Source organism: Crocodylus siamensis, chromosome 10, assembly GCF_052110815.1.
Source record: "Crocodylus siamensis isolate JL-2025a chromosome 10, ASM5211081v1, whole genome shotgun sequence".
NCBI classification, from domain to species: domain Eukaryota; kingdom Metazoa; phylum Chordata; order Crocodylia; family Crocodylidae; genus Crocodylus; species Crocodylus siamensis.
Window position 1 is genome coordinate 36,161,414 of NC_143404.1, and position 15,378 is coordinate 36,176,791.

The 15,378-nt window shown below is 48.4% G+C and overlaps 1 protein-coding gene and 1 long non-coding RNA gene across 4 annotated transcripts in view; one reads left to right on the forward strand and one right to left on the reverse strand.

The window, feature by feature from the left end:
• NRG2 (neuregulin 2) overlaps window positions 1-11,929 on the reverse strand; it is a 328,293-nt gene extending 316,364 nt beyond the window's left edge. The window contains exon 1 of one of the 2 annotated variants that reach the window (XM_090065050.1): window positions 11,243-11,929. In XM_090065050.1, the coding sequence (XP_089921176.1) occupies window positions 11,243-11,678 (436 nt within the window). In that variant the 5' untranslated portion in view covers window positions 11,679-11,929. The remainder of the gene's footprint in view (window positions 1-11,242) is intronic. The other variant, XM_090065052.1, reaches the window with a different exon arrangement.
• The window catches only part of LOC149856423 (uncharacterized), a 60,317-nt gene continuing 56,790 nt past the window's right edge, over window positions 11,852-15,378 (forward strand). The window contains exon 1 of one of the 2 annotated variants that reach the window (XR_016444478.1): window positions 11,852-11,975. This is a non-coding gene — a long non-coding RNA (uncharacterized LOC149856423). The remainder of the gene's footprint in view (window positions 11,976-15,378) is intronic. The other variant, XR_016444479.1, reaches the window with a different exon arrangement.

The following is a 15,378-nucleotide window of genomic DNA, read 5'->3' on the forward strand; positions in this document are numbered from 1 at the left end:
CAGGCTGGGAAATTGAAGACGTACCACACAGTTCCATAACACAATATAAGGTGGCATTACGTCACAGTGCCCAATTGCAGAGCCCTTGGGATTTCCAGTTTTGGTAAACAGACCAAATTAGGAGGCCCAGTATAAAACCCAAATTAGGATGTGTACATGTGATGGGCTTAACATGGATAGTATGATGACCAAAGAGAGACCAATCAATGATGCCTAGAAATTAAGAGTTATCAGAAGGGGAAAAAGAATACAATAAAATTTCAGGGCAGAAAAGGGTCCCTAGAGGGGAACCCAAGGACACCATGGACAGAGGGCACACCACCAGCCCATCTTACCCACCCCACTCGCAGAGGTATGGGAGGTGGGCCTCAGTCTCCGACCTCCAGGCTGCTGATATCCAACATTCAAGAGAGAACCTCAGAGGGAAGCTTGCATATGGGCCAGACGTACCTTGATTCTGTGAACCTTGGGACTGGTAGATATAAAATTGTTTGCATTATTCTTATCTGCTATCACTGTGAATCAATAAAATTCACCTATTATTGAATGGAGAGGTCGTGGTTGGTCTGAAGATTTGGGTCCGCCCAGAACAAGGTATCTGGGTCATAAATCCAATGCCAACAACAGATGATCTGATTATATCTGCTATGGTTCTGTTAGGGCAGTGGTCTCCAACCTATGGTAAAGATCACTTTTTGTAAGTAAAGGGCACCCCAGGATCTACTGTCCCCACCCTGCCCTGCCCCTCCCTTCCCGGACAAGCTGCCTGGGCTCTTACCCCACTCACCCAGCCTGGCCTGGGCAGCAAGAGGCGTGGCTCAGCCCAGCCGTGTGTATCCTGCTGCTCCCAATCATGGAGCCTCTGACAGACTGAGATTGACTGTCAGAGGCTCCACGATAGACTGGTTGGTGACTACTGTGTTAGGTGTTCTACCTTAGTCACTCACGGTGAGATTGGGGAACGTAAAACTGATGAAGAATAAAGGATTGGAAGGGGCTAGCTTTCATTAGCAGTTGTATAACTAGGGCAGGGCAACCAGGGAAGCCACCTTGGGCACCAACTGGTAAGGGGGAGGGGGACAAAAAAAAACGAAACAGCTGCCACTGTAACCATATCATTACACCTCTGTTCATTAGCATCACTGGCTACTAACTTCTGTCTTTTAGCACAGCATGGGAAAGGAGGTGCATGGAGGGGTTAACATGATGCCAACTTGTACTGCCTGGTTGTGTTAAAAAGATATACTATCCTCTTGACCATGACCACAGAAGACTACTCTTGGCATGTTGCTAGCAGTGAATATGGGGTCTCTGCCAGCAGCCCACAGGGCCAGCTTGCATCCCATTTAGCACAGCATATCTCCACGTCCAGTCTGTAATATCCACCCCTCTCTTGGGTTATACTGGCCCTCATGTTCCCAACGTGTTTCAAGACAGGAACCTCAGCATCACTGAATTCCCCCAAAGGAACCATGTCTTTTGCATTCCTGAGAAAGCAGGAGGTATGCTGAAACAGTGCAGCCACTGCAGAAGATTTAGTCTTCTCATCTGTATCAGGGCAATGAATGTTCAGCCTGGGATACAGAGAGGACCATCATCATCTCATGACCTGCTGTAGCTAGGAGTGATTGAATTGGATGCTATTTTGGGCAGCTGCTTCTCTACAGGTGTGACTGCAACTCATCTTCTAAGGACACCTGCATTCTGCTTACAGAGAGGTGTCTTAAATTGAGGACTCCATAGGTTCTACAAAAAATGGTCTAAAAAACCCCAAACCCTAGCCTGGGCCCTGCAATCCAGGCAGTCTCCATCTCACTGAGACACCTTCTCTCTGGCTTGTCTGCCTCCTGGGCACAGCCTAGGTAAGAGTTACCTCCTGGTTGCCAGTGAGCAAGCTCAAGAGGAGGGCTGGAGAGCATGCTTGCTAAATCCTACCTTGTGGCCTGGGGGTCAGAACACTTTGTTAGCAAGTGTGAAATACTGGTTTTAGCTGACAGAGACCCACACTGGGTATACTGTTCCCTAGGTAAGTGCTGGGCTAAGATATGGGACGGCCTCCCCCTTCCTCCAGTGCCAAACACCTACTAGTTGGGGTTTATCTGAGAGTAAAGTCTTGAGATATACATGGTGTTACATGTGTGCTTGAGCAATTCAATTCCCCCTGGGCACCTGCACAGCCAGAGTGCAGCCTACTGAGCATGCTCTAAAGGGAAGCACAGGGCAAGCATAGCAATGTGGAATCCAAACTGTGGAGAAGTATGAAAAATTGCAGTTCTGTGGCTACATTATGTGTCACTTTGGCATGTTAAAGTGAAATAGAAGTTAGGCCAAAGTGTGTACTGGTATAACACCATCATGCTGGACATGGCTGTTTAACTACCGGCTCACAGACTGCATATGGCCCCCAAAAGGGTTAAACTGCACCCCCCCACGCTCCCACTGTGGATTTCACTCCCCTACACCGCTCCAGCTACTGCTGCCACCTCCAGAGTCTCCAGGCTCCCCCTCTGTCCTCCAGCTTTTGCTTCTTACCCCCATCTCAGAAGTGCTACCTGATGTGGACTGGAGACCCCATGAGAGGTGAAAGGGCAGCACGGTGCAGTGGGGTGCACTCACTGCATGGTGGGGGGAGCACCCAGTGGCAGGGTCCTTGAAGCAGAGCATATAAGGGGCAGAGGTGTTGGCACAGTACAGTGTGGGAGTGTCTGCTGCATAGCGCAGCAGCGGAGTTACCCACACAGTGTCTCACTGTAGCATATGACCTGTGCAGCATACAGTTGGGGGCGGGGAGCAGAATTCGTTCCAGGCAGTGAATAGCCAGGGGTCCTGCAGCCACCAGCTGCTTAGAAGTTGGACAGCCTTGGTTTACATGAGGTGATATAGTTTGCAGCCATGAAGGGATGGATTATTGATACAATTTATCACAAGCACCCTGGGGACCTGAAGTAGAGGCAGGAAGACCTTAAATGGCTGCTGTTCCCTGATGTTTGCCTTGCAAATGTTGGGAAATAGTGATACAAGGCATCTTCTTCCCCACCTGCCCCCTCCTGTATGGTCCACATTACCTCTTTCTGTGCTAGAGCAGACAGGGACATCTTTTAGGATTCTCCTACCTGTGAGATTAACATCATGGCTGATGCCCTCGGCTTACAGTTCCCTGCAGCCCTACCAGGCAGGCTGCCATCCTTTTGGCTCTGTTTTGCAGATATCTCCATTTTTTCTTAATATTTTCAAGCTGCCTGCCAGAGCCATCAGCTGCACTGACTTTGCACCAAGTCTGTGCCTCTTCCACATGCCTTGATCCATTCTGGCTTCTTTTTGCCCAAATGTGGGTGATTTAATTTTTCCCCATATATGCCTAGACAGCACTGCAGAGGAGCTTTATTAGCAGGGTGACTCTTTACTATGAGACAATAATGCGTCATGTCTGCCTTTTTAACCATTTCGGTTCCAAGCAGCTGTGCAAAATGCAACATGACAGTGTCTGTGTGTCATGGGACTGGTGAATGCCAGAGGGTATTCTGTGAAACAGGGATCATCCATGGATGCATTGTGAATATATGGAGTGGAGGTGGGACGCTATAACACTTAACAGAGTGTCTGTCATCTCCCCTCACTCTCCGCTGAAGACAGCATCCTGCTTGAATAATTGCATGTTGTGAACCAGCATCATTTTTTTTGACTATCCAGATACAAATTTGGCCAGGCCCATATGCAATAAAGTTGATGGGGAAATGCTGAGTGTAGTTACCAACAGATTCCTTCTCTCTTTTTGTCTTGTTTCTGTCTTCACTGAAAACTCACCACCTAATTCCTATCACTGCCCAGAAAGCATCCTATTGATGTTGTACTGACAGACCAGAGAGAATAACTAACAAAAAGTAAATGTAATACTCAGCACCCTGAGGTGATGTCAGCAAAGCACTAGTCTCCTGATGCCCTGCAGTTTCATAAGGAAGGGATCACTTGGAAGTGGAATAACACTCTTAAGTCAGTCCATCTCCTGCAATATTTTTCATGCAGTTAACATGAGTAAGGACAGTAAAGGTGAAAAAAAGATTTGCCCCATTCATCTGAGCCCTTTATTCTTGTGTGGCATCATGAATGGTCCCAGCATTCCTACAGCTCAGAGATTTTCACCAACATAACCAACACAACCTGAAGCAGTGTAGGGAACCTCTGGCATATGTGACAATAAGCGGGCCTAGCACTGACGCTGTACAGTCTCAAGAAGCAGCTGCTATGTGAAAACCCCAATGCCTAAGCATTCAATGGAAAATGCAGCATCAAGAGACTGAGGACCCCCAGGGACAGACCTATTTTCAGGACTCAGCACCTGCATTTCACAGCTCTGAAAATTCTACTGATTGCGGTAGCAGCCAATGAGTTTCAGCCTTTTTACTGCACATCTCGCCAGTCCTATGAAGAGTCCCTTACAGATTTCTTAGACTCCTTTATTTGAATAAAAGACTACATCCATTTATGCTGTATTAAATCTCACTCTGTTGCACATATACACAAGACTATGCAACTTGTTGTATGGAATTTCCTAGGGTTTGTGAATTTGCTGCAAGGAAAGGAGACCATAGCTGTGCTGTGTGCTAAACACAGGTATGGGATGAGTCAGGACTGGTAAAAAGACACAGAAGGTCTTGGCACTGTGGTCAGCACTTACCAAATCTGGCAAGGTCAGCAGCTGTACCTATTACAACTGCTGCAAAGTCAGCTATGTGCAACGGGTTGGTAGATCCCAGCTTAATGCAAGTAGGGCTTGTGTTCTCATCACAGCGTCACCATTGCACCTGGCAAAGCCTAAGGTTTGTCTCCTTTGCATTTGGGCCCAGATCCTTATAGGTATTTAAAGATATTTAGGCACTTAACTCCCTTTAGGATTGCCCTTAGGTTACCATTGCTGGGATACACCTGAAGAACACTTAGAAATTCCAGTTTCTGCAGAATATGGTCTCCCATTTATTTCAAACTCCCACAAAAAGATTATTGCACCTGTGCTCCAAAGACCCCACTGGCTTCTGATTTGTCTCCAAAGGCAATTCAGGGCGTAAGTTTCAATTTAGGTATCTCTTTATAGGTCAGGTCCTGTGCGTGTCTGAGAACTTGTTTCACTCCATGTGCTTTATCCCAGCAGTTGTAATGTGGAGGGACTCAGCAGCTAGCAGTCAGAAGGTGTCTTTGTCAGAGGGCCTGAAGCCTGACAGTTCTAAGGAATTTGCACCTGCAACACTAGAGAAGTACATATTTATACAACAAAAATGAGAAATAAAATAAATAATTGGCACAGTCAGCTGAAAAACTGGGGATAGAATTGGTTACAAAGACTGAACAACCTGCAAGGTCCAGATCAAGGCAAAATTCTATACCCAACAAAACCGCAAGTTGAAACCATCTGTAAATCTTCTGTCTTTGCAAGAAAAAAAGCTTTCTGCAGCAAAATGGCCGTATTCCATTTACAAAAGCTCAAGGCAAGGAGGAAACAGGTTTACTTTTCTGTGAACCCAAGAAAGTGTGATTTTCTGAAGGTGGTGAGAAATAGTTTCAGACAGCTCTAATTAGCAGGGTGGTGCGTGGGGGAAGCTGACACTGCTGCTACCTGTGCTGTAGCACTTCGGGGAATAAGGAGGGGACTCCAGACTCTGAGGCTAGCAAGCCAGCACCTTTCACTGGCACTATATTCAGTTCAGTATTTATCTAAAATGTGTTCTATGAATTACCAAAAGAAAAATGAAATAGCAGCTCCTGCGGATTGTGCACAAGCTGCTAGTATTGTGCTGTAAATGCTATTTTGGATGGCACTACATATATTTAATTTGCAGGGTCATTTTTTCCATTGTGCATTGGCCACCCACCCCTGATCACAGGTGAATGTGAATGGGTGCTACAGAGCTGAAGCCAAGTTAAGGCAATTGAGAAATCTATCACCTACCAAAAGTTTGCAGTTTCCTCAAATGATATTTTGGGCTCCCTTCTGCCATTCTTGCGTATTCAAAACTCCCCATGAAGTCAGTGGGAATTCTGAATGTTGAATCAGAGACCCTATCTGTTAAGGACTGCCACCTGAAGAGTTACACCTCAAGCCTGAAAATGTTTACTATACAGCACAATTCCTACTACTACAAATAGTCCCATTTAATTCAAAGTAGTGACCACTATGCCCTGTCCTAGAGTACTACACCACTTTCTCTCAAGGTTCTCAAAGAGATTTAATACTTGAATTTAGTAACTCTCACAAGTCCTAAGCTAAGGCAGGAAGGTAGTAAAAATCCTGTTGGGAAACTGAGGCACAAGGGCCTTAAGTCACTTGCTCATAAAGTATGTCAGAGTGAAGGGTAAAGCCCAGGTTTCCTGACTTTACAACCTCTGCTATAAAATTACTACCCCTCTTTCCTTACTATGCTAAATATTTAAAAGACAACATTCAATGGAGGGAAGATATTCAGTGGGGGTGGGAGGATATTTACCATTTAAAATATTGACCTGATGCCTGAACCCACTTCTAGTATTTGGTGACATAAGCCCCATTATCTTCAGTAGAATCAGGAATGGCCAAAGTCTGGATGCCATCAGCTAACGTAATGTTTTTAAGTGATAGTACAGGTTGCCTCTAGGATGAATTTCTTCCTGGTTGGTCCACCCACACATGCACTAAGGAAATAAAGAGGTCACCCAAAAGTAAGGAGCTAACGAATGCCAAAAAGAAAATATATATGAGGAGAAGCAATAAAAGAAGTAATTGAATAACAATACAGAAAACAATAGGATTGCCAGAATATATCTGGTAGAAAGGAGGCCTTTAAAATGGATGTTCAGGCAGACGTGTATTCTGACCCACATCATCCGCCAGCACACACAATAATGACACTTTGAAAGCATGCCACCTTTCACCTATGGTAGTGCAACTCAACCTTTTAGAGCAGTAAGGCCAGGTGCTGGATACCTGGCTACCTGGGCAGTGGGGGAAAAAGGTGGGGGGAAACCGCTCCCCTCTAGAAGGGGAGGAGGGGACAGAAGGGACAGGGGTAAGAGTTGGCTGCCAATGTCAAAGGGACAAGAGGGAGAGAGGAAGAGAGCTTACTGCTGGTAAACAGCACCTGCCATAGGGGAAGAGGAGAGAGAAAGGGAAGGAGAGAGTAAGCAGTGCCTGCCTTAGGAAAGGGGAGAAGGAGAAGAGCACAGAGTGCTGCAGAGGGTATCAGTGACACAATGCAAATCAGGGAAAGGGATGCACCATGCTGAGCTAGTACTCATCCCCCATGTCGCGAACTAGATCCAGTCATTTCAGGAGCCAGATCTGACCCATGGGCCATATGCTCAGCACCACTGATCTATGGAACTCAAACCATATCCAGACCATTTGTTTATCCACTGAGGTTTCTTATTACTATCTGTATATACAGAAGGTTATACTAAAACACAAGACCCTTTCCCTGTCCTTTCCCCAAAGTGAGGGGCAGAGGTTGGTTTTGAACCCAGGAATCCTCACTCCCAAATTTTTGATTTAACAAGGTAGATAAATTTCCTCCAACACAAAAACCACAACAAAAATGAAGGTAAGGCTGACATTTGGATATGTTAAATCAAAATTCAAAATCAAAATCAAAATTCGAGACAAGCTGTCTACCATCTTGCTGTATAGAACCATATGGCTGGAAAGGACCTTGAGTGCCATCTAGTCCACCTACTGCAAAAGGGCAGGATTTGCTGATATTAAAATCACCTCAGAAAGCACCTTGTTCCATTGTCCATTCTAATAGGTCATCTGTATCCCAGCAAGGATCTTGGTCACCCTTCCTTGCCCCACATGGCTATTTCTATCTTATCCTCCAGGCTGGGCCCCCTTCAATACAGCTCCTTTACTATACAGAACTTCTTCTCTGGGGGTGATGGGCACATAGCCCATACAGCACTGCTACCAATTATTGGCCCATGAATAAAACACAAAAACTTAAACCTACTACCTGATCCTGCCAGGGGATAAGCCTCTTTCAAGTTGCGATAGCAACCATCACATTTAAATCAATAGGAGACAGAGGTATCCTCCCTCTCTCAGGAAGCACTGACTGCCCCCAAAACCAGGCCTTTATCTCTAACAAATAACACAACATAAACTACCTGCTAATAATCCCTAGAACCAGCCTCAAAACTTGAAACCCCAGTCTTTTTGGAGAAATTATAGTTGGATCAGTGCCATTAAGGCCAGCTCCCTGCCTGTGCAGGAGAGTTCTCTCGTGTCTGCTGTCCAGTATTCTGCTAAATCCTGAGCAATAATGCATCCACCACTTCCCTTGGAAACTATTCCACAAACCTCTAGCTAACTCTGGAGATTTCCAGCAGGAAAGGCCAGAATGGAAAATGGCCCACCACTCAGTCTCACTTCCTTCTCCAGGAGGATGCAAGAGGAAAGAAAGCAAATCATGGGCTGATTCTCCACTGCACATACCATTCCAACAGCATGGGACACTGCAAATCATGCAATCAGCCTGCTTGGAATGTCACCTTCAAAACTAACCTCAGAGGATAGCATCTAAGCACCCGAGTGCAGAAAGCAAAGAATAAACAAAAGTTCAGTGTAATAAAGCTGCTGTTCAACTTCTGTTGCTTAACATAACCACCTTTGTGACAGTTACTAAGTGCCAGCCTCTTTATTTTGCAGCCTGCTGTACAGCTCTGATGAGACAATGTTCTCAGCAACCTGCAGAGTGATTTAGCCAGGAGGCCTTCTTCAAACTGCTCAAAATATAGAAATAAATGTATTAGGTTCGAGAAGGTGTCATGGTCAGAATTACATCTCTTACCTTGTTACCTACAGCAGCATACACGCTTCTTTTTAACACTTTGGACCTGATGCAAGGAGGAACTGAGCACATTCAGCTCTGACTGAAGTCCTATAAGTTGGCTCAGAATCTTGCCAGATTGTGCTTTTTCTTGATTTTTTTTAAAAGTGCCGTGTAATCGCTGCTGTGGTACAACCTGACTGCTAAAATAACAGCCCTATTAAACGTACTACCCATTTATCCTTCACCACGTGTACTTTTTATTTCGTAACACCTATTTTGCTAAGTTCTACATGTTCATGTAAGTCCATAAAACACACATGAATAAATTCAATTAGGGTCTCATGATTTTAACATTTATAAACATGTACGAATGTCAATTTGAGGTGCCTTCCCTTCCTTAACAATCACAATTTTCTACGTTTATTGGTATAATAACTGAAGAAAGGGAGAGATCCGTTTTCACAATTTAGGATCAACCTAATTTAGGCTCAAATGGTAAAGTATTTGCCCCAGAAATGTCCAGTTAACAAGAGATAGCAAATGTTCATTAAAAGGCTAAGCATAACTGACATGTCACAGAGCCTTTAATGAGGAAAAAGGCCTATTAATCTGAAGAGCGACTGCCTATGTACATATGGTCAATGAAAGGGAATCTGAATCATCTTGCGATACATACAGTGTATATTTATAATTTATTGACCAGAGTGGGACCTATGCTGAGGAGGGATTCTGAATTCATCTCCCACTACAAGGCTCTGACAGGTCCCTCAGGGTTCTGAGCATTAAAGCCAATCTATGAGCCAGGCTTAGGTTTTCACATGATCAGGCCCCAACTGGGATGAAAATCATGCATTACAAAATATCAAAGACCAGCACAACATAAAATATAAAAGCCCACATACCAGTTTTCCAAATTACAATAATGAAATTCGAAACCCAGACACCAACACATTCCTGTTGAATTAATTTGATAAGCCTGTGCAAAAATATCATCATAAAAGCTGAGATACACAGTATGCATACAGTTCAGAGCAAACACAATTGACTGCTTTGAAAGCAACTAAATTCAGTGAAAAAGGGACGTCAGAAAATAAGAACATTATTTTGACAAACGCAAAAAACTTTTCCATAGTTACTATAGTTCCATAGTACATCTCTACTAGCCAGTCTACTCCAAAATCTATACACATTTCAGGAAAGTGTCTGTCTGCATAAGTAAACATGCTCTCTGCTGTGGGAAAGCAATGCATCAGACAATTCAGTGGATACAGAGTTAATTGAGTCACTACTGCATGCCATTAAAAAGGTCTTTCATTCAGTAGGTTGACTGCAATTATCAAAGAAAACCAAGAAAGAACAAAAAGAAACATTAAATATGAAAAGATACAAAAGAGACTGACATCAAATACTTCAGTGAACTACAAGGTGACAGAAGTATATCAAAAGGAACAGAAAATCCTCCATTTTTAAAAATCCACTCAAAATCAATCACATTTATATCAAACCAGCTTGTGTGCAGTTGACTTTGTGACATCAAACAGAGTGCTGTGCAGTCTCGCGCAGGTCCACCACGATTCTGTATGTTATCTCCCTAATCACCTGCATGCTTATACTGCAACCAGCACAGAGGGGACAGATGCAGTCAACACAGAGGTGTTACAGCATAACTTACGCCATCCAGCAGGAGTAAGTTACCAGTAGATATTATCATCGCAACTGGTGATAATACCATACAGAATTAGGACTTGCAGCGAGATCCCAAAAGATACCTATGATGTTGGCATCACAAGGCATATTAGAGCCAGGGCAGGCTAGTATTCCCTCAGGAAGAGACCCATCCAAGCGATTTTCAACAAGGAACAGAGCCCACAGGAACATCAACCGGCCACAAAGAAAAAGCAGGCACCGAGAGAAGTCAAGCTGCCCCCCACTGGTATCGCTGGGGAGGGGCGTTGTTTACATAAGTTGCGAGCCTTACACAACGGGAAGAGGAGTTCAACACGCAGATAAGGGATTTGGAAAGCAGGGCAAGATCCAACCCAGCAAATGCATGGACTAGGTCGCCTCCCAGCCACCCCCTCCTTCCCCCGAGCATGGCTCCATCACAAAGTCGAGGCAAAGGATCGTGGGGTGAAGGCGCCTGTGCTTGAGCCCGGCCCGCTCCAGGATCCCACGGCACAGCGAAGTGCTTCAAAACACCCAACTCCCCACCCCGCAACACCGCCAGGGCAATGCTGAGCCGTGATGGCAGAAATCCCGCGGCACATGACATGCCCACCGCCCTCCATCAAGCGCAGGTGCCCGGTGCTGTGGCGTGCCAGGCAGAGGGAGGCACCACTCTCTGCCGGCACCCCTGGATGGCACCCCAGCAGCCCGCGACGCCCCCTACACCTACCCCCCCCCCAATCAGCGGCACCCCGAGGAGCAGGAGGGAGCACCAGGCAACTTACCGCAGTCTGCGCACAGGATCCTGCCCACATCCTTCTTGAGGTTCTTGCCGCTGGTGTCCAAGGGGGCGAAGGAGGTCTTGAAAACCAGGGGCTTCTCCGTGGGCTCCAGGAAGAAGATGTAGCGGTGGTTCCTCTTCACTTTAAAGCAGGGTGCCTTGGAGCCCGCACTGCCCACGCTGATGAGCTGCTCGCGCTGCAGCCCCCCGCTGTTGAGGGGCCACAGGTCTAAGACCTTCACCAGGACCCCCCCGTTGGAGCCGGGGGGATCCCTGCCGCTGCTGTTACCGGCGGGGGGGGACACCGACTGCACCTTGCCCTCCAGGACCACGGCCGCAGTGTACGCCTGGTCCTGCACCGACTTGAGGCTGGGGGAGTAGCAGGCGAGAGACACCCCGAAGAGCAGCATGGAGAAGCCGGGGGTCGGATCGTGCCTCATGCCGCCGGCTGCTCGTCCCGCTGCTGCTGCTGCTGCTGTCCGGGCTGCGGGGCTGCGGCTGCGACGGCCGCGGCTCGGGGGGCGCAGCGGGGCGGGCGCTGCTGCTGCTGCTGGCGGCGGCGGTGCGCGGAGCCTCCTCCAGTCGCGGCGCTGAGCAGCAGACCTGCCGCATCTGGCCAGGCCATTTGGGGGGCTGCCGCTTCTCCACCGCTTGGCAGGGGAAACAGAGGCGCTGGAAAACCGGAAGCGGCGTAATCTTAGCGCCCTCCAGCACCTCCCGGCGGGGCCCTTGCCGAGGTAAAGCCCGGGGGAGGGGGCGGCCGAGGCACGGGGCTGGAGCCGGGGCATCCCTCCCGCCTGCCTGCGAGGGACCTGGGGGACCCCGGCCTCCGCGCAGCCCCTGCCCTGCCCGGGACCCCCGCGGGGCGGGGGGACGCCGCCCTGGGGAACCCCCCCCCCGGCCACGGCGCCACGCGGGGGAGCCCCGATCTCGGCGCCCGGAGCCCGGGCTGAAAGCCCGAGTCCTGCCGCCGGCCCCCGGGCCTGGCTGCGGCGCGGCCCCAGGAGAGGTCGGGGACTCCGCTGCCCGGGGCTGCTGCGGGGGATCCCTGGCCCGGCAGGGCGGCGGTGCGGGGAGCCGAGCTCCGGGCTCCGCAGCAGCTGCTCGGGTCCCCCGCGCCGCGCGCTGTGGCTGTCACCCACCTCTAGCCCATGCCTCGCGGGCCCGGGCGGCGCCGTCCGGCCCCGCAGCCGCGCGCGGCAAGGACGCGGGGCCCCGCGGCTGCAGCAGGCAGGGCGCCGAGCTCGCCGCCCGCCCGGCGCTGCCACCAGGCTGTGCCCGCGCGCCGCAGGGCGGGGCGGGGGCCCGAGGGGCGCCCGCGCTGCCAGCTCGTGCGGGGCGGGCGAGGGGGTTCCCAGCGTGGGGGACGGGCGAGGCGCCTCCGGCCCTTGGGATTCCGCTCACATCCCCTCAGGACCTGCCCGGCCCTGGCCCCACGCCCGCTGCATCCCGGCCCGCTCCGAGCACGAGCGCTTCCTGCATCCAGCCGAGCGGCGGGGAAGCCCCGGGGCCGCGGGCACGTGGGAGGGGGCGGCCGCGGGGAACCTGCGTGCAACGGCCCTGCTGCTGCAGGTGGCCCCGGCCCTCGGAGCAGGCGGCCCAGGGGAGGGGGCTGGGTGGCCATGTCCGGATCTGTTCTCTTAGGCTGCCTTTGCCTGTAGTGCGTGATATGCCATTCAAATGCAGTGGTTTTCTTAAAAAAACAAAACAAAAAACCACTAATAGGCTGAAAAGGCTGAGAGCTGAGGAGACAATGGCTTCTTTCATGTGGTGACCCCTGCTGTCTCTTAACAAACAAGCAAGATAATAACAAGGCTCTCCCACTGCAGTGGTTTTCCGGGAGGAGTCGGTTTCATCTCAGAAAAGTTGTTTATTTGGACCTCTTTTAGAAGGGGGCTGCCTGCCTCCCCTGCAAGCGATGCTAAAAGAGCTAGACAGAGGACTCGGGTTGAAGAGCCTCGGCGGCTGCCTTCCCTTTGTGGTAGTAATTTGCACAAAGAAGGGGATGGAACAGCATCCACTCTGGTTCGGGTCCGACCATCTCTCATTGACTTCAATAGGAGACAGACATCAAATAGGTGCATCATCATCATTACTGTTGTTATTGTGTCATTAATGTGATTGGCAGTGGTACAAGAGATTGATTAAGACACAGTCCCCTGCCCCAACAAGCATCTAAGAGAAAAAGTAGGCAAATGTTCATTGAAATCCCTGAAGTAGGGTGGTAGTCATATTTTGGTCGTATTTTGAAATGGGCTGACAGGTGACGGTGGTGTAATATGTGTCTTTGGATTAGAGGGTACTTCATGTTTCTCATAGTGTATATGTATCTCCTAATGATTGGGAAAGGGGTGGAATTCCCCTGAATGGGTAGAATTAATAAAAGCGTTTATTCCATGTATCTGGTCAGATTTGTAACCAGTGTTATCACAAAATGTTAATACATGAACATTTCTCCCAAAAATTCTTGTTCATGGAATAAGATGCATGATTTTTTCAGTTCTTCTGCCAGTAAGAAGCCATATGTTTACATGATTTGTTTTTAAGGTGTACTCCCCCACCAGGGACGCTGAAAGTATGCTCCTGGTGTCACTCTGCAAATGTGAAATGCATTGTGATAGCAGGCACATTTATAATAGAGTCTCAGTAACATTTTTCATTTCAAGAACATTTGCTACGCATATTTCCTTGGCTTTTTCTTTTAGACTTCTTCCCCTCTTCCACCCCCCACCCCTCCAAATTCAGGTTACCCTGAGTTATTTTTAGGTAGGGAGAAACCTGCAGTAAGGCTCCAGTTTAGCCAGGGACTTGTGCGCCTGCTTAACTTTAAGCACAAGTAGTCTAACAAACCAGCAGAATTACTCAGGCACTTACAGTTAAGCATGTACTTCAATACCTTTCTGGATCAGTCTGTGATCAATAGAAGTACACCAGTGTTTTTCAAACCAGGTCGCCAGGGGCTCCGCAAAGAGACTCAGGGTAATAGCAGAGTGAGCAGGGAGGTGGAGCTCTGCCACTGCCAGGCCCAGTCTCCTGGCTTTGCATCAGTCTTTAAGATAGGGTAGGGGTTCTGCAGCAGAAATGTATGAAAAAGTTCTGTGAGCTTAGGAAGTTTGAAAACCACTGCAGTAGACAATGCTCTGATCTTTATCCACTTGTAATTATTCAGCAAATAAATATGATATAATGAAGCTGGAATCAAGGTGTTTTTCCATTGCAGACTCTTAACTTAGATTGGAAAGTCTTTAGACCAAGGGTGCTCTCTTTGTTCTGTATTTTTACGCAGCACAATGGGATCCTAGTTCCTGGGTTCCCAAGTGCTATTGCAAGACAGAGAATTGATAATAGCGATAATAAAATCATGTTCAAGGAACCCCAAAGGAGTTAGGCACCTTCTCACGTTAGGCTTTTGTGCTAGTAGATGCCAGCCTTAGTGACTGACCACCAGATATGTAGTGTGGCCAGTAGTGTTGCTAGTTTGCTCTGGCGGGTGCTTTGCAATTTATGATTCCTCTTGCCATGCTAATCTTTAAATGCATTCTGCAAACCAAGACTGTCAGTAAAAGTGTCAGTAAATGCCAGCTATATCGGCGTTGCATGTAGTGCTGATAGCTGTCCATAAGGAACTAGACCTATGACTTGCTCTTTTTACATAGGTCATCAAGCAGCAATAACTTCAAGTCACTAGGGGCATCTACACCTGCACTTTACTGCGGAGTTGTGTAACTAGCTCCGCAGCAAGGCATCACTCTACATGTGTGGCACTATTAGGCCACAGTAAATTAATTAACTCTGCCATAGGATAGTACTGTCCTACAGTGGAGTTATTTACTTCACCACAACACACGTGTAGACAGTGGCTGGGGTTGGCTGGGGCACAAGGGTGCTATAGTGTGGGGGCTGCCTGCCAACTAGCCCCACACTGTAGCACCCTCATGCCCCAGCCAGACCCTCAGCAGCACGTTGAACTGGGGCAGAGCAGCTCCAGGCTGGCAGGTTGACCCCCTGGGCCCACTGCCAGCTGGGCCTACGCCACCCCAGTTGAATGTGCTATGGTCCTGGTTGCACATTTAGACATGGCTCCCAAGATCAATGAACTCCAGCATGAACTGCACCAGAGTTTATTGTGTTGCATTAATA